The sequence below is a fragment of the Semicossyphus pulcher genome, unplaced genomic scaffold (genome assembly GCF_022749685.1).
Source record: "Semicossyphus pulcher isolate SPU_LCO1_2020_fin unplaced genomic scaffold, fSemPul1.0.p SCAF_4, whole genome shotgun sequence".
Classification (NCBI taxonomy): Eukaryota; Metazoa; Chordata; class Actinopteri; order Labriformes; family Labridae; genus Semicossyphus; species Semicossyphus pulcher.
This window is the reverse complement of record NW_027211715.1, coordinates 33,926,311-33,947,933: the sequence shown is the minus strand read 5'-3', so window position 1 is coordinate 33,947,933 and position 21,623 is coordinate 33,926,311. Positions and strand designations below refer to the sequence as shown.

General features: G+C 43.9%; 1 protein-coding gene across 2 annotated transcripts in view; it reads left to right on the top strand.

The window, feature by feature from the left end:
* mast2 (microtubule associated serine/threonine kinase 2) overlaps positions 1–21,623 on the top strand; it is a 162,432-nt gene that overhangs the window by 130,138 nt on the left and 10,671 nt on the right. For both annotated transcript variants that reach the window (XM_069680601.1, XM_069680600.1), the window contains exons 10-19: positions 6,139–6,214; positions 7,274–7,483; positions 15,446–15,547; positions 17,989–18,121; positions 18,248–18,315; positions 18,625–18,728; positions 18,851–19,059; positions 19,141–19,279; positions 19,403–19,535; positions 19,703–19,868. In XM_069680601.1, the coding sequence (XP_069536702.1) occupies positions 6,139–6,214; positions 7,274–7,483; positions 15,446–15,547; positions 17,989–18,121; positions 18,248–18,315; positions 18,625–18,728; positions 18,851–19,059; positions 19,141–19,279; positions 19,403–19,535; positions 19,703–19,868 (1,340 nt within the window). The remainder of the gene's footprint in view (positions 1–6,138; positions 6,215–7,273; positions 7,484–15,445; positions 15,548–17,988; positions 18,122–18,247; positions 18,316–18,624; positions 18,729–18,850; positions 19,060–19,140; positions 19,280–19,402; positions 19,536–19,702; positions 19,869–21,623) is intronic.

Here is a 21,623-nt window from a genome sequence, read left to right as displayed (position 1 = left end):
GTGCGTGTGTGTGTGTGTGTGTGTGTGTGTGTGTGTGTGTGTGTGTGTGTGTGTGTGTGTGTGGAAGTGAAATCTCAGGTAATCCACTGAGTCCTCGTATAAGTTATATTCCTGCCTCGAGAATAGAAAAGAATGAAAAATTACCACATGAAAAATGATGAGAAGCAGATGTTATCAAATGTTTCAGCTGTAAAAACCAAAGTGCTGTCGTTACAGACGCACAGCGGACTCCGAGTCGGTAAACATTCATGCAGGTGACATTGAAAAGTGTTTGTGCTGCGGCCCTCAGTCGCCCCCCTGAGAGCAGGGTGGACGAGCCTCAGCGGAGAGCCCGACATCATATTAGTCCACCAGCAGAGAGTGTCATTAAAAAGCTCTTAGCCAGAAGTCTGCAGACTGTCTGCAAGTCCAGATAAATAACCAGAGAGCTGTGGAGAGGCGGACTGAGGATTAGCATCCAGCCTCTATTAGCCTGTTCACATCTGGATCCATTTCCAAGTTAATAACACCTCAGAGAAGACACCGGCGTGAGGAGCATGTGCTCCAATCTGAAGAGCAGGTTAAAAAATAATGCCACGAGATGAGTGACTGAGAGGAGAGATGATGATGGGACCCGGAGGAGTGTGTGCATGAGGGAGTGAACAAATGAAAACGAGCTGCAGAGCGCGATTATATGCAAATGTAACGACTCTGCTGTGAGCGATGACAGACGCCCTCTCTTATCCTTTTCTGTTCGTTCCTTATTTTTATTCTTCATGTCTGCTCGTCTCTCCGTTCTTTCTCTTCTCGTCCGGTTCACTCTCTCACCTGTCCTCCATTCATTAGGTACAAGCAAACCACATCCATCCATCATACCTGTGCTGCTGTTACAGGCTGCTGCACCCCATTGACTTTCTGTGCTAAAAATCACATTTTCCATTCTGTCACACGTCTCTGTACACATGTGATACCTTCAAAACTCTTTCCATGTGTCGTGTGAGGGAACATGTTTCAGCTCATGTTTACATGTTGCTGCCTCAGAGTCAGTTCAGCCGTATTTATTGGCCACTTTTAACTGAACAAGGGAAAACTTACCGTTTATTACAGAGCTTAAATACATATTTATAAAGGCATAGTGCTTTGCTGCACAGTGTTTATGTCTGCTATTGGGGGGGGTAGATTATTGTTACGTACAGTAAGTGTTCTGGTTTCGTTTGTTATGCTTTCATTGTCCGAGTTAAATTGACCAATCACGTTTAGATTTCCCTACTTCCCTGAATGCATCGTAAATGATGGCTCCGCCCTCCGTCTCAGTTTAAAGTAGTGTTCTTCTCCTCTTGAGGACAGACCTGACAAAGCTTCATGTTGTTCCTAATCTGCATCATGATGTTGTTCTTTCAGCAAACTGAAGAGCCGTTAATTAAAGTCGATCACAAGAGAATCTGTTTCTGTTTGGGCTTCATCCCGCTGCAGTAAGCCAGAGTGCAGCCTCTGTGTAACTTCCTGTTTACAGTGAGACTGAGACTCAGCACAGACAGATGAACGGGCGCTCCTCCGGGGGATGGGACGGACCGAGAGATGACAGCGTTTATTTAGCAGAGGCTCATCAGACTGTAGACGACAGGTTCCAAGATTGTACTAAAATAAAAGAAGATATAATAGTGCATACGATGTGACGGTGTTAAAGACTCGTCACTAAAACCTTTATAAATAATGGAACCAATATTTCCCCAAGCTGTCCTCCTCCTGCCCAGCACCTGTTTCACGTATCTCATCAGGTGATGTGAAAGATTTCAGCATTCAATCAGACACACACACACACACACACACACACACACACACACACACATAAATACAGTACACACACACACACACACCTCATCCCCGTTCGGCCCAGCTCTCTGTCACGGTCAATTAGGCCTCTCATTTCCCAAGTCGCCCGCCTCCGTTGTGAAGCATCAATGTTATTTTTCTCTCCCTCGCACACACATTCAGTCCCTCCCCCCTCCTCACCTCTTCCTCCCTCCCGCCTCAGCATCACCATCTGATTCGCCGTCTCGTCTGATTTACTTCAATTAGCCTCTCCGCCAATAAGCTCTTTTGCATTTTGAGAGCCTTTTGTCTCCTGTGACATCACCACTTAGCTGCAGAGAAAGACAACGCCCGTCCATCCATGTTTTAATTATCCAATTTCTGAACCCCCCCCGGGATGAGATGCATTTATCTTACACTCTACCTCATAAATATTTTCTAACTTTTTAACTCACATTAAAAGAAGAGAATTCTCCCACAACTTCCTCCGAAGCCTCGTCTCAAGGTCGTTTCTCAGAATAATGACAGAGGCGTTTTGTGCAGGGATCGCCGTGAGGCGGTTTTTATTTCCCATTACAGTAGAAATATGGCCGTGTTGTAATTAGCCTTTGTCTGGCTTTCTTGTGTTATTCATCCCGGGGATTTCACTCTCGACCTCCGCTGCAGCTCGCTCTGAAAGAGGAGCTTTATTTTAATAAAAGGCTCAGGCTGCTCAGGCTGCTCAGAGCCACGAGCGGAGGAAGAATAACAGAGAGAAAGAAAGGAGGAGATATTCTGTGAAAATTAAAGAATGTACATAACAGCCTCTGGCACTGAATCCATCTCTGTCAAGGCTAACCTTTAATTACTGCGCCCGGCGGCGAGGCGGCCCGGTTTGATTGATTTTTCTTTTAAAAGAAACATGAAAGCAGAGTTTGAAAGTTGAGCGTGTGAGAGCTGCGAGTGATCGACGTGCAGCAGGAGCGGTTCAGTGTGTGGGCGCACGCTTGATCTGTTTTTAAGGGTCACTGTTGGCTTAGCTTTGAGCAGTGAAATCTCAACACTTCCTGTCTATTTTTCACATTAAAAGCTTACAGAAAAGAGCATGATCTTTGAGCTGCTGCAAAGCTGTCAAGGTAACATCTCAACGCAGGCGCTGACGGGCTTCATTGACGTTTACTGAAGAGACAGCTTCATAGAAACACTTCTTTACAACATCATACTTCACCAAATAAAACATCCATCCATCATCTGCACCACTTATCCTATTCAGGGTCACGGGGGGGCTGGAGCCTATCCCAGCTCTGATTGGGCGAGAGGCGGGGTTACACCTGGACAGGTCACCTGTCAATCACAGGGCTGACACACACAGACAGACAACCTTTCACGCTCACACTCACACCTACGGGCACTTAGAGTAACCAATGAACCTAACGAGTCTTTGGACTGTGGGAGGAAGCCGGAGTACCCGGAGGGAACCCACGCATGCACGGGGAGAACAAGCAGACTCACACAGGAAATAAATAAAACATAAAACACATTCTTTAAATGTCTATAATGTGGAATATGTTCGATCGAATCAGAACAGCCCAAAATATTAATACTACATGTTGAACAAGAACAAAAAGAACATCACGCAACAAAGCAGGTGAAACAAAAGAAAAATGAAAGCACAGTTATATGCGCTGTGTTTTCTCTGTGTGTGTGTGTGTGTGTGTGTGTGTGTGTGTGTGTGTGTGTGTGTGTGTGTGTGTGTGTGTGTGTGTGCGTGTGTGTGTGTGTGTGTGTGTGTGTGTGTGTGTGTGTGTGTGTGTGTTACCTGTCAGTGTGTGCGTTGGCGTAATGATAAACAGCTCCGTGACGTGCAGCTCGTGTGTCACGTTCAGGCTGCTCTCATTCCCATTAAGCTGGTAATTGGACTTTGAGCTGCCGATGGATGACTTACAGCATTACCTCATCTCACTGGTCACGTGTGTGTGGGGGGGGGGGGGCGATGACTCATCCTAACAAAGACATCTGGAGCCCCAAAATGTCACCTTTTACCTCACCTGCCGTCCTCTCAGGTCGTAACACTCGGTCTCTTCAGGATCATTGTTTTAAATGATTTTCATATCAGATTAAAACTATTTATTTGGTTTGATAAACACTTAATTTTTATTTATATTAGTTTATATTTCATAGAAATTCTTGATATTTTTGGAAAATAAAAAATAATAAGTTAACGTGTTAAATATATAAATTAAATAAAACAATCCCAGGCAGTGTAAAGTATTCTTCAGTCCCTCCCAGAGGTTGTGATGTTGCGTTCCCGCAAACTCACACAAATTCAACCAAATGTCGCAACTTTTTCTTTACCGTGCAATTTTGACCACTTTCGATCATCTTTTTCCCCCGTCCACTCAGACCCTAACCCCAGATTTTAAGGTTGTTTGTACTGAGAGACTTAAACTAGCTCTCAGTAAAGTTTCTTTTGTTTAGGTAATGTCTAAACAGCCGCTCAGACGTCTGCTGAGATTTGACGGAATGATTTTATTGAGATGGAGACGACTGTCATGTGTACCAAACTCTTGCATGCAATTGCAATATTAAGAAGGAGATGTTTACAGTCATAAATGGCTGAGATGAATAATACAGCAGGCTAACAAAGCCTAAAATTACTTTTACACACACACACACACACACACACACACACACACACACACACACACACACACAGACTGCCTGTCACCGTCTCCTCCTGAAAGTGAGCCACAGAAAGGTCAAGGATATTGCTGCTGTCGCTGTTTTGTCCTGTTGTAGAGGGAGGTTGGGGGTGGGGGAGGTCGGGGGTGTATGATGGAATAAGAAAAGAGATGCCTCCCAGGAGGACGCAGACGGAGAGGCGATGGAGTCCGCTGAGTGAGAGACGGATGGATTGATATTCTGGACTGAAGGAGACGTCACTGTCAGTCTGTCAGGTCATGAACCCCCCCGAGAGCTGACGGACAGTCGCTGCAGAGCTGTGGACAGCCTTCACTTTATTACTGACACACACACACACACACACACACACACACATGTAGACACACGCATGCCACCAGTCCCAGGAGGCGTTACCTTTGTGCCGCTGTCTGTGTGCAGCCATGCGATCCAGAGGTTGTCATGGTCCTCAGTTTACACCGCTGAAGACACACATATGATGAAGACCCTGAGGTCCCGTTAGCGAGTGTGACCACCGCGCTGCTCTTATTCCCTCTGCGCTCGGGTGACCTGACCGACCCCGTCGGTCACATTCAGACTGGTCATCTCTGTCTGTGCAGCTCAGGAGCAGACGGTGAACCCTCCGCTCAGAGAGAATAACGTCCAACACGTCTGATCTCAGTGCTTTTCTTCACCTCTAAAGCTTTATTTGTACCCGTATGGAAAATCTATGCAGTGGAAATTTACCTTGAACATATAAACTTTGTACAACAAAACAAATAGTCTAGCTTTGAAATCAGAGGATTCACGGTCAGTTACAGGAGAAAAAAGACAAAAAGCACGAGGAATGAACCCGGCACACACATGACTCATACTTCTACATGTGCAGTTATGCAAACTTGCAGTACACATACACACACACATTTAATCTGTGCAGAGCCTAACATGTAGCCTGCTTCCTTGTGAGCATTCATACCTCTGTCGTGTCTGTGAATACACCATGACCCCAGTTATTGGTGGAGTTTCTGTCCAGATGTGTCGAGCTGTTGGTGTACTTCAAAGTGAGACCAAAGATCATGTTGGAGTGAAATTACAGAATGCCTTCAGACACGGAGGCGGGAGTTTCATCTTCGGGTGGAGGCCAACAGGTTGTAGCAGCTAGCTACAAACTAGCATCAAGACAGTGTACTCTGTCGTTGTGGTGCATTGTTACAAAGCAGACAGTTGTTGTGGTCTCTTCGCTGCAAGAAAAGTCTGTTTCTACTTCAGCCTAGTTTGTTCTTCTTGTAAAAGGTTATGTCCTAAAATCAGAGAGCTGAGAAGATAAATCCTTGACAATCTTTCACAAACATTTATTTAAGATCACGTGCTGAGCGAGGAGGTATGTCCCTTACGGCTACTGTCTCTGTTTGGATCAAGAAATGAAGATGAGTTCCAACCTTGAGAGAGAAACTGTGTCTTTATCCAGGTGGTTGAAAGAATCTGAGAGGATTCAAAACTGTTGTAAGACTTTGAGTGTTTCTGAAAGACTGCAGGATATGTAGGAGAAATGAAAAAGGCAACATGGAGGGTGATGCATCTTTTTCCATCGGTTGACTGAATTATGAAAGACTGAGCATGAAGACTGACATAAAGGCTGCTAACCTCCTTATAACACACTCATCCGTTTCTGTTTCTGTTCTGTTTCAGTCCCGGGCGCTCGCCCATCTCCTTCGACCATGAGATCGTGATGATGAACCATGTGTACAAGGAGCGCTTCCCCAAGGTTTGTGCTGCAGACACTCACTTCCTGTACAGATTCAATCTACTGTGCATTGAGCAGACATGCAGAAGGGCTGAGAGTGGAGGACAACAACAGATGCCAACAAGTCAGAGGAACTTTGGGACTAGATCTGTATTAGGAGTTTCAACCACAGATCTAAGTAGCCTGAGCTAAGGCCCAGCAGTGACACTTCCTGCAGCTGCTTCAAATGTTGTGCCAGCGCTGGAGGAACGTCTCTCTGACCCCGTCATGATTCTGTACCAAGAAACAAAAGCTCTGGCTTGTTAGCATTATGCTAAACCAGTTACAATCTTCTTGGGATGCACTCAACCCAAGATGCAGCAACGACGCCCTGCATACTCGTGTCAGGACGGCACAGGTTAAGTGGAACATTTGGGGAAGCGAGCCGTGGAAAACAATACGAAAATTAAATATATGAATGCAGCAAACTTTCATTATAACTTATAACCTTTTTCAGTGTGCAGGTTGCTAACTTGTGTTAGCGATGAGGATTTTAAAAACATGCAGATAGCAGAGAAGTAAGCAGCTAACAGCAGCGTTTCTGGTTGCGTCTACATCCTGAAAGTCCGGCTGCTTAAAAGGAAGCAGTTTTCTTTGCTAAAGAGGTTTAAATCTAAATACGCTACAGTAAACATTAAAGATTGAAGTGACAGAGAGGGAGCAACAAATGTGGTTTCTTTAACAATACAATGACAGCAGGAGTCAGGGGAGGAAACTAGAGACATCATTTATATTCCAGTTAAATGTGTGTATATATTTGTGTGAATGTTAAAGTATGAAGAGGTAATAAGACTACTAGATGTCTTATTTTGTGCGTGTATGATGGTGAGTGGGAAACATTATCTCACACCTACAGACACACACACACATGCAGACCTCTTCAGGGTGAGGGGGATTAACTCTAATAGATGACTTTATCATGTCCACACTCATTTTTTTGCTCATGTCTGCCTCTCTGTTTGTGAGGTATACACCTCTGCTGTGACTCATCCTTCTCCCCCCCCTCCTCTAATTGCCTCCCCCCTCCTCCCCTCCCCTCAGGCGACGGCTCAGATGGAGGAGCGTCTGGCTGAGCTGCTCTCCTCCTCGGCCCCGGATAAAGTCTGCCCGCTGGCCGACGGGGTCCTGAGCTTCATCCACCATCAGCTGATCGAGCTGTCCAGAGACTGCCTGGAGAAGAGCAGGGAGGGCCTCATCACCTCCCGCTACTTCTACGAGCTCCAGGAGAACTTGGAGAAGCTGCTGCAAGATGTGAGTCAAACGGCAGTTTATTCACTGTTGTGCAAAAAGCAACCTTATTTTTGATCACGGGATTCTCTCGATTCACCTGCAACCTGATTGTGTTTTCACAAGAAGGAAATGTAGAGAAGATGTTGCTTCTCACACAGATATATGGCAGTGAAGGACAACAAACAACAGCTGTATTTTTAATGGCTATGTTGTGAGGCTTATTGATTTATTGGAAGTGTTTCACATGAGGTACAAATGCATTAAGACAAGAAATAATAGAAAATATTCAGGAAAGGAACAGTCGAGGTAAACGAAATTTAAAGGATTTGTAGATATTAAATTGTTAATGATAAAAAATGAGTGAATTAAAAGTTATAAATAAGTTAGTTTTATATATATATAGTTAAGAGATAACACCACAGGAACTTACCTGAACACCTTCACCTGTCACTCCTTGTCTCTCAGTGAGCGCTAGCCTTTCTGCTAACAGTTTGTCTCTGTACGAAACAACTCCTTCATCTTCCACAAACATCGAACACTCATCGTTTTACTCTATTTGGAGCTAAACTGAGACTTCAGTCACTTCTGATTCAGCGTCAGTTTGCGTCATCGCTGCAGAGATGCATGACAGATTCTGTGACAGGGAGAGCGTCGCATTAACTGTGTCAAATGAAATGTGCATCTGGAGCAATTAGGGAGCAAATTCAATCTTTACTCAATCACACTTTACCAATTACTTCCTGGAAGGTAACGTTGTTAATTTGTAGGCAGCAGAGGATTATGCAAATCGAGTAATATTATAGAAAAAATAGAGCCAGTGTTCACTAATAAACTTTCAATTAATAAATTCCAATTAATTGCTAACGTGAGCGCTCAGTGAGTGTAAGCACCGTCAGCTAGACGTTTAAAAAATGGCGAACAATATGAAGGAAACCTTTGAGTACTAACCAATATTTACGTGTTTATGTTGATCAACTTCTCCTGCGAGAGGATCCAAACTACGCTCCAGATTCTAAAGATTTTCTGGGCATCTAAAATAAAAGATCTCTGTTCTTTCTCCGCTGATAAATCAAAATGTGTGCGGGGAAAAGTCTAACTGGACGTGGATGAAGACATCATGACTGTGGCAGCTTCCCGGTCACGCTCAGTTAACTGAGGAACAACTCACGGCGTGACGCGCTCCGTCGGTCACTCATCATGTCTGCAACCGTCAGCGCCATGTGATGTCATACGAAGGCACAAAGACAGCGACCCGGCTGCGAACACACTCACTTACGTTTATTGCTTATAGATATCTCTGATTTGCTAATTGCAGCAAGGCATGATGGGACGGTTTTTGTGTGTTTATGTTTCTCTGCCTGCGAATACAGAAGTATAGTTACATGTGTGCCGCAGTGGTGACATCTCTATTAGCTCAGTTTTCCAGCGCCTTGGGGCTGACATTACGGCTCCCACCGGCCTCTTATTGACCTTCTGTTCTACTGGGACACACACACAAACTACTGCACACACACATATATGCAGGCGAGCACGTACACACACGGCCTCCCCGATTTTAATTTCACACTCCAGCAGTCACCGGGGGCTGACAGATGACTCTCCCAGACGAGCAGGAGGGGTGAAGGAGGTGCAGTCGGAGGGTTTTGGTGATGGGGCGGGGATTCAGGGGGATTCCTCTGCTTCTGATTGGCCGGCGGGCTCACGGGGGAGGTGGATGCAGGAAAAATGTTGGAATGCTTTTGGAGGGTGCGAGGAACTGGACTCGTGCACATCTGGAGAAGCTGCAGACGCCGAAGCTGCAATGCGGGCTGATCGTGATGATGACATCACCAATTAGGCGGCGATAGGCGGATTGGTTTGGCGGGTGGCCAAGTGAGGCAGCAGGTGGAGGCAGACCTACAGAGGAGAGGAGAGGATGAGGCCGTGAGCAGGTGGACGGAGGTGTGGAAGCAGCCTCCCTGCCTGCGCTGTTTATGGACATAACTCGTTTTCTGGGGTTGGGAAGATGTCTCGCGTGTCGTGGCAGAGGAGGCTGCAGGTGGAGGAAGAGGAGGTGCTGGAGGAGGTGGTATGGAGGAGCGAGTGGAAGGTGTTCACTCACAGCTGGGAGGAGGAGCAGGAGGAGGAGGAGGAGGCAGACGCGGGATTTACAGTTGAGTCGATTTCAGTTTGATTCAGTCGAGCTTTGTTGGCTGTGAAACTTGTTGACACTGATGATGATGAAGGCGCTGACACTCTGAGAGAAAGTTGAGCTTGTGATGCTGCTGAAGAAATAATTAAAGTTTATCGAGTCTAACTTTGAAATCACTGTCAGCTCAGGTAGGGCTGCATACAGGCAACAATCTGACAGTGTGATACGTATCACCTGCGGGGGTTATGGCTTAATATATACAGTACAGTAAGCACGGCAATATTGCGATTCTTAGTATACAGTAACAAGAACACACCCTCAGATGCATAAAGTCTGAGTTTAAAAAGTTTAATGCAATTTTGCAGTGGAAGCAGTCTTCACTTCTGTGTCAGTCCCTGAAGACTCTAAACTTTCTGTGCACTCTGTCCAAAGATGAATAACCACGTGCCTTCATCGCTAAAGAAATCACATCTCTGCAGACATCGTTCTGCGATTCATCAAACATTTGACCTGTACAGTTAAATACAGTTTAACAAAGATACTGTGCTGATATTGTGTTACCTCGGGAGCTGCTTGTTTGGTTGTAACGACAGGGAGACTCCCTGATTCTTTATTGATTATTATCGATATGATATTGTGATTTATTTGAAGCAGCTCTGCCTCATGTCGAGAGGTGCATCAAGAACATCAAGAATATGAAGATCGTTCTGAATAATAATCGAGCACGTTCCAGAGGTCCGTGACAAATACATGAATTATTAAATGTTCTTGTAATTAGTCAACTGATGGCTTTTTAATAATTGACACTTCTGAATGAGTCATCAGGTCATTATTCCTGCTGGTGTGTCATGTTGTAGTTTCATCTCTGAGATCAGTTGATACTCGAGTAGTGAAGGAAGCGTATGCTTCAAACTTGTGCAATGTTTATTTAGTAAACAAACAAGATTCATTTTGTGCCTTTAGATGTTCTTCGACTTAAAGGGACGCCCATATTTGGTTGTTTCCTGTTGGGACACAATGAGCTGATGACTGGTGCCCTCACTGCATCGTCGTGGACGTTGACCTTGTTTTGTATGTCGGTGTTGTTCAGTTCAGACGGACGGTTTCTTCACGATGAGGAGGTCACTGTTTCTTGCTTCCTCAAAGTCGTGTATTTATGAAGCACCATTCATACACGGAGCAATTCAAAGTGTTTTACACTGTTAGAATCAGAGCAAAACAAATGAGGCAAAAATCAGGCAAAAATAACACGTTAAAATACAGAATACAAAATATATTAAAATATATTGAAAGTGCTTTTTTTCTTTATATTATAACCTCAAATCAATAGATATAGATGTGTAATTTAAAGGTTAATCCAAAGTATTCAGCTGATGAAAATGACTTATTAGATCAAATTTAAATGCAATTTAAATACAAACAAATACTTCAACTTAAGAGCTGCTTGAAAGATGTAATTTTGCTCTTTTCTTGCGTTAACTGAAGTGATCTGTTGCTTAGATGATCATTAATATATTCCTGGGTGGGACTTTTATTTTGAAAATGAAACATTGGATGTGTTTCCTGCTAGCTAGATTAAGTGGTTAATGTTTAAAAGTGACTTATCTTAAATAAATTGCAATTTTGGCGCTGATTTAGCTCACTGTCCTCTCTCTAAATAAAGCCATAAAATAATATTTAAAAAAAAATAAAAAATAAGAATATATATATACAGTTATTGTTCCTCCCTGAACCTCCGTCTGCCCTTCCAGTTCAGTGGACGTAAACAGAAGTTTTTTGTGGGTTGGTGAAACCTTGAAAAAATAGTTTCAAATCAGCGACTGCAGCAAAATAAAAAACAGTAATTGAGCCTTCAGATTTTTCTCCTCTAAAATATTCAGTACCTCCAGGTGTGTTCTCGTGAATAAAACCGTCCTTCATCAGTCCACTCCTCCTGGTCCCGACCCGTCTCAGTCCTTTGCCTTTGTCCTCCTTGCTCATCCACTCCTTTATTCATCCATCCGTATTTTCTCTCCTCGTGTCGTGACCCCATTACAGAGCTCGCAGGAGGCCGGCTCACCTCTCCTCCTCCTGTCCTCCTCCGTCTCTCCTGCTCTTGCCTTTCATCTCTCCTCCACCTCTACCCCTCTTCTTCATCCCTCTCCTCTCTCCCCCGGTCGTCTTCTCTAACTCTCCCTCATCCATCCCTGTCAGTGGGGCCTTTAGTGACCTGGCCATCCCCTGCTGGAACCCCTGGGAGACCCTGTTAGACTCCTGCAGGTCACCTGAGGGCAGAGTGGAATGCAGAGTGCTAACTCAGCTCTGGTGATCTGTCACCGGGCGTCGATCGTTCACTCTGAACTCTCTGATCCAGCTGCAAACATCTGGTTTAATTGGCTTTCAGCTGGACTCACCTGCTGGGAGAAGTGATGAGGTCTCACTAATAGGCTGGAACAGGTGACGTCACCTCTGTCCTGTTTACCTGTAAGGAAACAAATGGCCTGCCTGGAAAACAACATGTGTTTGAATCCTGAAGGAAAAATACTTTCAAATATGAGCATCTTAAAATAAACAAAAATATAGAGTTAGTTCTGACCGACCAATGATATTACTACTTCCTGTTGAGTCATTTTCAGAATAAAATACAAGCATACAATCTTGAAAGTGATTAGAAATCTCCTTAACCCATTAATCCCAATAAAATATTTTTGCAAACAAAACTAAATAAATTACTAAAGAAAAACAAAAAGGTTTTATTTAAAATCACCACTTTAACAGTCGACATTTGTCCCCCAGCTGCGATCAGACAGCTGCCATTTCTTACTCTTAAACTTGTTGCTTTCCTTGTATTAAAACATAGTGGCATCAGATATCTAAAAAGGCCTCCTTTAGGTCACCTTTCACCTGGATGACCAGAGACATTGAAACGAGGGGTGGGAATCGCAGGGTAACTCACGCTTTGATACGCGATATGTGGCCCGCGATAACGATAATATCACGATATAGTGATTCTACGATACTTGATATATTCCAAGACAATCACATAACGATACATCACGATATCTGATTAGTCTGAATTAGTGCATCTCTTAACTTATTTTCAGCGCTGTGCAACATTATTCCGCTGTCTTCTTCTTCTTTTATCCAGCTGTAAACTTCTTCTTCAGGCTTTTTATTTCTGTTTCCCTCATTCACGTCCTAAGTGCTACCACGAGGAGTCGTTAAGTAGTGATGCACTGATTCAAAATCACAGGGATGTGTTTAGAGCGCCGTATAGAGCTCAGGGAAAGAATGAAGTCCACTGCACTTTCTCTGGTTTGATCAACTTTAGTTTAATTGTAAACAACATTTCTCTCTACTTCCAAATCAAATATTCTCATTGTCTATTATTTGACGACTGGTTAAGAAAACCTAAAGATGTTTTTCAGTTCATGTTGAAACATCAGAATACTAATGTTTTAACTCTGGAAGAGTTCAGAGGTCAGTATCTGGTGGAATAACCAGGTTATTAATCTCAGAGTTCATGCAGCTCTGCACGCTCTCCTCCAGTCTGTCACAGTGCTGCTCGGTGACGTCAGGCCGCTCTCGGAGCAGCTCGGCTTTGTTCGATGGCTTGTGACCGTCCATCTTCCTCTTCAGTGCGGTTCAGATGTGGATTGGGCTGGCCATGACATGTACAGAGTTCTGGAGCTGTATTCATTAATTATAATATCGATATTCTGTCCCTCCCCTAATTGAAGCTTTTCTCCTTAGTTGAGCTTTTAAATGTGCAGTATGATTCATATATACAGTTTTAAATATCATAAAACAACACAGTATATATTAAAGAAACACAAAATGCACACAGCATAATAAACCAATACACCTACACCAGACACTCAGGCACCTCTGAACATCAGTGCAGCTTTGGTTTCCTCTTAGCCCGCACTTAACGCTCCTGCAGAAGATTTTCTACCTGGAATTAATCAGATTTCAGTTTGTATTGCGTTCCACTTTCTACAGCCTTTTATCGAGAGAAAATGATGATGGAGAAAGTGTTATTATAAAGTTTGCTGCTTTTGTTACTTTATTTTCCTTGCATGTATCTGATGAGAGGCTCTGGTGCCAGACTGTTGATGGATTTAGAAGCCACTTTCATCACATGCTCTTATCTAAAATCTGCAGATGATTTCGTACAGTACACACGTGCAAACAAGCTTTTATAGCACATTTTCTTTACTGTGAAGCCTCCAGGGAATCTTTCACATTACACATGCAGAGTGAATATACAGTCTGTCTTACACACACACACACACACACACACACACACACACACACACACACATACACACACACACGCACACACACACACACACACACACACACACACAGACTGTGACTGGTTAATTAGCCGCTGCACAGTGGGAGTTCTTCCCTTAGCTGTCCATTACTCACCGATCACTGGCCTGCACAGTCACCTCACACACACACACATTAACTCTCCTTCACGCTTACATATACACACACAGTAATACATATTTAGCGCGCACATACAGTACATAGACACCCCCCTCCCCTGCAGGTTTCATTACAGTTATAAATAATTCAGGGGAGGAGGCCCGGGGCCTCCCGCGTCTGTCAGCACGGCTCTGTCAGGCTAACAGCAACGAGCTGCCGGCGCTTTGTTTATGAAGCAGCAGCTCGTCTCAGTTAGCCCGTCTGACACCCTCATACAGTACATACATTATACATACATACATTCATAATAACACACACGCTTTAACCCCCTGAGAATGGAGCATGTTTTACAGTGGGTGGTTCAGTAATTGTTCCCACTCCCACTTTGCACACACACACACACACGCACACACACACACACACACACACACACACACACACACACACACACACACACACACACACTTCCCTTCCAGGCCATTCCGTCCCGGGGATCAGTGTTTGCTCCAGATGTGTTCCCACTCAGTTACAGTGGCTTGCTGGGTAAATTGCTCTGTCTCCACTGTGACAGACATTTCACGGTGCATATCAGGGAGCGAGGCGGAGGTGGCTCTGATTTAGATTACCTCTCAGGTGTCACTGAAGGACGGAAGGACTCCACATTGTGTTTGTCCTCAAACTGCTCGTTCTGCTTTGTTTGTGAAGGACAAACACGGCGCGAGACGTTCTGCACCGCTCCAAGGTCAAAGAAGATTTCATAGTGATGAATTATTAAGAATATAATTAAAGATAGTGAAGAAATACTAGTATGAGGGATCAGTCATCATTCAGACAGCATGTAGGAGGGGAAACAATCGTTGCTCCTTCACAACCACCAGACTCCACTGACAAAAATCTGTTTCTAAACACTACAGTCTGTTAGTTCCTTTGTGTCATTGTGTGACTTTAAATCCAGCACTATATTTGTGTAACACTCAATCACACAAACAACTAAACTGTTTGAGGCAGCGGTAGACCAGAAACTCACATGTTATGTGGTGTAAAATCCCTGTTTTAATGAATGGAGTCTGGTGTGTGTGCAGAGAGCGATGTAACGTCTGTGTGTGGTTAAAACAATCATCTTCCTCTGTAACAAAAAGGTCTATCTCTGTAGGGATCCTTTCTGTCATGTTGTCACACACTTAGAATAACAATCTGAGCCTGTCAGTGGAAACAACAAGAACTTTTAGTGGACGACCTTTGACCCATCAAGGATTATGTTGAAGAAATCTACTGGAGACATTAAAAACTCTTTGTACCTGTTAGTCAATAGTAGGAGGTCATGATATGTTGAAAATAGGGTCCAGGTTTAAAATGTTTGTAAATGAAGGTATAATGTTTTCTCTTTCTGCTGAGCTAACCTTCCTCCTGTTGCTTTGTTGTCTTCGTGTGTGCAGGCTCACGAGCGCTCCGAGAGTGTCGAGGTCACCTTCGTCACACAGCTCGTCAAGAAGCTGATGATCATCATCGCCCGGCCGGCGCGTCTGCTGGAGTGTCTGGTGAGAGAAACGCTGAGGCTCATGGGATGTCCTGACACAATGTCACATATCACAGAATGTGTTTGAAGGAGGGAGCTGCAGATATGACAACGTTGTATGAAGCCTTTAGTGGCTCCAGAAGGAGCTGTGTGAAGGGTGATACACTAAGTATGTGATAATAACGCTCCAGAGAGCCATTTTTCTGCCTGATTTTAACACTACATTTGTCTGATAATTCTTCAGGACTTTTACGTGACAGTTTGGATGCAGGACTTCTTTCAGCAGAGTACTTTTACATTGTGTTACTGCTGTTTGTAGTCAGGTTAGAGAAGTCAAGTGTACTTATGAAGCACATTTAGAAACAACTCATGTTGACCAAAGTGCTGAACAACCAAGAGCGTCCACGTACACGGTATTACACAAATACCAACATGAATAGAACAGAAGAATAAAACAGATAATAGTCGAGATAAAACCAAAAACAGAATAACAATAATTGCTGGATGTTATAAGATAAAATAGGAAGAGTCCAGCTCAATTTGAATTGAAGGCCATCGAGAGGAGAGGGGTCTTTAGCAGGGACCTTGGGATTTCTGAGAGCAAAAGCTTGGTGTAACTGCTCGATGAGATAAACTGAAGCTATTCCATTTAAAACCTTCAAACATCTTAAAATCAATCCTGAAACGGACAGCGAGCCAGTGAAGAGAGTACTGTCATGCTGTTTCCTCCCAGTTAGCAGACGTGCGGCAGCGTTTTGCCGAACGTGAGGACGCCGCAGAGACGCCTGTTCGACACCCACATGCAGAGAGTTACAGTAATCGAGCCGGGATGTAGTGAAGGCTGGGATTGCTCTCTCAAAGTCACTTGGACAGAGATGAGGCTTTACCTTAGCTGAGAGTCCGAGCTGAAAGGAGCTGCTTTTACCCACTGAAGTGATCTGATTAGCAAATTTAAAAGACCTGCTAAAAAAGAAACCCAAGATTTTTGACAAATGGACTTTGTGGGGAGCTAGAGGACCAAGTAAAGAGTCGACTCCTTTAGCGACTGTTCGTTGAGGTATGCATTATTTAGATGAAGACACAATCCAGACCATCAACATTTAATCATGTAAAAAAGAAATAGAATTGCATGTAACTTTAAAAGAACAAGTAGAGCTGATGTAGTGAGGTGTGTTTATCAGCCCCGTCCTGCTCGGTCATCCTTAACACTTAAACAGAGCACTGTGAAGCGTTTGCATCACACGGCTGCACACTGGAGTAAATTAGACTCTGTTTGAAAGATCGCTGTGAAAATATGAGCAGGATTAACTTTGATGGCTTGTTCATATTTTAAAGCTCCTCTCCACGCATGGTTAATAAACAATTTAGAGCTTCCTGCTCCCTGATGTGAAATGATTCAACCACAGCGATTCATTTATGGACTTCCTCTGAGAGTCCAACACACACACACACACACACACACACACACACACACACAGTAACGCCTTTCAGACAGCAGGGCAGGGTTTTATATATGAATCACATCCTCCACTCTGAGCTCCATCAGTTGGGCTGGAGATGACTCAAACACAGGGACAAACAATCCTCACAGGTGAGACCCAGAAATGAGGGAGAAAGTGGAGAGAGGGGCAAAGATAAAGACAGAGTGGGGGAAGAAAAAAAGGATGGAAGATGGAGGGATAATTGTAGGGGCAGTGGAGGGTGGGGAGGAGGAGGAGGAGGGGAGGCAGCCCTGGTGCTCACATCGGTAGTTTTGACGAATCACATGCAGCTGAAGCTGTGACAGCGTACAGGATGTGCTTCTTATAAATGGAGGCACACAGATAGAGGAGGGGGCAGGGTGTGTGTGTGTGTGTGTGTGTGTGTGTGTGTGTGTGTGTGTTTACATGGATACTGCATATGCTGCAGAAATGTGTTTGTGTGGGGTGTGTTGCCAAAGTGTAGCAGCAGTAGCATGTCTTTGTCAGAGCACACAGGAGTTAAATCATCATGTGGGCGAATAGAAACCTCCGGTCTCCCTCCTCAGATCTTTGTTTCACATACGCATTGTTCAAAATAAGTTTTATAACTATGCAATAATTATAAAAAATAATAAACTTTATTTTTGTAAAGAACCTGTCATACAAGAAATGCAGCTTAAAGTGCTGAGTTGTCAGGAAAATAAAAGCACATGAAAACAAGGATATTGATTGATTGATTGAGTGTCACAATACAGGGTTGGAAAGTAACTCTAATAGTTATTAATAGTTAAAATAAAAGAAAACATAACACAAGGTGAAATGTTAAAATCTATTTCATTTAAAAATTTCAAAATAAAATAGGGACTTATAATAGGACTTTTGAAAAACAGCATCTGATTGGACAGTAAACTGCTCTTTGCTACATCAGCAGAGTGACGTGTCTGCCATCATGTCCCTCTCCTCACCTGTCGCTCTCTCTCCCCTCTTGCCTCCCTCCCTGCAGGAGTTTGACCCCGAGGAGTTCTACCACTTGTTGGAAGCAGCAGAGGGCCATGCCAAGGAGGGCCAGGGCATCAAGTCCGACATCCCCCGATACATCATCAGCCAGCTGGGCCTCACCAGGGACCCCCTGGAGGGTAACGACACCTCAGAATCAACATTTTATTTTATTCTGCATTTAGTTCGATCACATTCATTTCCTTTTTTTCCGACTTCTCCTGTTCTGGTTTAGTTTGGTAACTGATGCTTGTGTGTGTCTGTAGAAATGGCCCAGCTGAGCAGCTATGACAGCGGGAACCCCGAAACACCTGAGACTGACGACTCAGTGGACGTGAGTTCATTCTACAAACAGTGTTAAAATAATAAGATCTATAAACTCTTTGCACACCCTTTACTTTTATAGTTTTAGTTATATAACCATAACATTTCTGACAGCATATACTTTAAGAATTATCTGCAAAAGAAACTTTTTCTTTAACCAACATGCATTTCTGTCAGTTATCATTCAGTTCGAGTAGCTTGTCATCTATAATTAAAGTAAACATGAATGACTGAAAAGGGTGAGCCTTTTTTAGCGCATTACAAGCTACACTTCCTTTTCTGCTCGTAAACGTTGCTCCCTCGTGGCGGCGTGTTTCAGGGTCGAGGAACGACCGTCCCAGCAGCTCCGCCGACGACTAAAACCAAAACACCTCGAGAGGAAGACTTTGAAAACATCAAGCTCATCAGTAACGGAGCCTACGGGTAAGAAAGCACCAACATTACTCCTCTGATGTTATCATATGTAAACATAAAGGCAGCTTCACAAATAACAAATCAACAGTCGAAGGGAAGGTGTTCATTTAGCGCTGACTCTTCCTGTGCAGCGCCGTGTTCCTGGTGCGTCACAAAGAGACCCGTCAGCGCTTCGCCATGAAGAAGATCAACAAGCAGAACCTGATCCTGAGGAACCAGATCCAGCAGGCCTTCGTGGAGCGAGACATCCTCACGTTCGCTGAGAACCCGTTTGTCGTCTCCATGTTCTGTTCTTTTGAGACCAGGAGGCACCTCTGCATGGTGATGGAGTACGTGGAGGGTAAGAGAATCATTAAAGCACCATATTTATGATCATTAGCAGTGGATTTATGGTGTTACATGAGATGATTGTCATCTGTAGGAGGAGACTGTGCCACTCTGCTGAAGAATATCGGAGCCCTGCCGGTCGATATGGCTCGTATGTACTTTGCAGAGACCGTCCTCGCTTTAGAGTATCTGCACAACTACGGCATCGTGCACAGAGACCTCAAACCTGACAAGTACGACACAAACACACACACACAGATTTGTTTTATCTTATCTATTTAATTTAAGCTAAATCGTTGTTTAGTCTGCCATACTTTTTATATTTGGGATTAAAAGGTTCATATTCTCTCCTGCAGTCTCCTCATCACCTCCATGGGACACATCAAGCTGACGGACTTCGGCCTCTCAAAGATCGGTTTGATGAGTCTGACCACAAATCTGTACGAAGGTCACATCGAGAAAGACACCAGAGAGTTCCTCGACAAACAGGTACCCGCTGAACGATCTCACTTCAAGTTACTGTGGCACAAAGTGATTTTTAACAGCTGTGGGGGAGAAAATCTGTGGCTGTTTGAGAGTTGGTTGCTTTTGCTTCAATTTCGTGCAGCAGTTTTTCATGTCCGAAGCTGATCATCTGTGCGTTGATGCATTTCCAGGTGTGTGGCACTCCCGAGTACATCGCCCCCGAGGTGATTCTGCGCCAGGGCTACGGGAAGCCGGTGGACTGGTGGGCGATGGGAGTCATCCTGTACGAGTTCCTGGTCGGCTGTGCTCCTTTCTTTGGAGACACTCCAGAGGAACTGTTCGGGCAGGTCATCAGTGGTGAGTAGCTTCCTGGTTTGATGCATTATTGCACGTTTAGCAGCGACAGCAGACAGACACTTTACAGCCGGACAGGCGAGCAGGCCCACTCACACCAGAACTTCCTCTATGATCTCACATAAAACAGGTTAAACAATGGATATGTTTTTAAGATGAGAAAATAGTCGCATGAAGTTTTAGTTTTTTTATAAGTTAATGACTATTTGAAAATTCGAAATTCATGACCCATCCCTGCTAAAAACAGGAAGCAGATCTAAAATGCTTTGGATTTTAAGAGAGTTTTAATAAGGGCGGGGGATTGATCAAATGATGTATTTTCAAATATATATTGCTTTCAACAATTATCAAGATAAGACTGTTATTGTGCCACATTCCATTTCGCAATGATGTTGATATTCTATCTTGTTTTATAAGTCCGGGGCCCGGGGGCGCTGTTTTATCTCTGAGGTTAAAGGGCGCAGCCCGTGTACAGAGGGCAGAGTCCTCGATGTGCTTATGAGCTGCTTATTGTCAGAAAGAATGAAATCTAGTTTGCCGTCAAACATTTGCTTGAATCCATGAGGAGGCAGAGTCACTCTCAGAAAGGCTCCAGCAAAGATGGCGGAATAATCGTGTCAAATAACAACAAATAATAACAATCAGGATTTTGCAATGATAGAGATCCCTCATTTATATAAAAACTTCCCCCATTAAAAAACAGAACTTAATTTGTTCTTGTGACAGACGCTCATGGTGGACCGACGTTTCGAAAAGTTTTCTCAACTTCACTTTAAGTCACCGTGTGCAGAATATAAACACACCTTTGTGAAAGCAGACAGGTAAATCCATACGTATATAAAATAGATTGAGTCCTTAAAAATGGATGTTGTCTGGTTCCTGCTCCCCGCGCAGGTGTTGTTAGTGTATCTTCTTGTACAGGTTTGATGTGTGAGCCTGAGGGCTTCCTGTCTGAGCGAGAACCACCGACCTGATAAAACCGTCAGACGGAGCGGATAGAGACGTTCCTCTGCAGCACACACGCTCAGCCTTGACTTAGAGGGAATCAAATCAATAGTGATTTCTCCTCCTCTCTCCTTTGTCCTTTGGATTCTCTTTGATGAAAGGGCAAGTCAATGATCATAAACCTGCATTGATCCCCGCATGTCTCTTTTATGACCGTCTGAGTCCGTCTCTCTGCGGTCATACAGAAGTGAAGGCCTCCCTCTGCACTGAATGTGTTTGTATCTCCGTCAGAGGGTTTCACACTCTGAGAGTCTGAACTGCAGGGCGGTTAATACAGTCTGACAAATCGGTGTCATGCAGGAACAATCAAAGAAACCGAGTGATTAATTCAATAAGAGAAACATGAGGAGAAGAGGCGGCTGTTAAAGGAGAGGACGTAAAGTATGTTTGAGAGAAACTCTGGTTTATCACCAGGTGGGTTTTAGTTCTGAATCTCTTCTCTGTTATGTGATTAGTTTTTTTATCATCCAGTTTATTATTTGAGAGCTGAGAACAAATGTCGCTATCAGGCAGGCTGTAAACAATCCCCCAGACTGCCTTCTAGCTGCTACACCTCGTTCCCTACTCAGCTATATTATCATCCCTGATAAAACAGCAAAAACAATCACTAAAGGGAAAACAAAAATGTTCCCTCAAGTCTGCATAAGTAGTAAGAAACAAAAGCAATTTCCCCATCAAGATACAAACTGTCTTTTACAAGCGAGTCCGGGTCGAGACAGCCGCATAAAAAGTTTCACATAAAGAACAAACAGA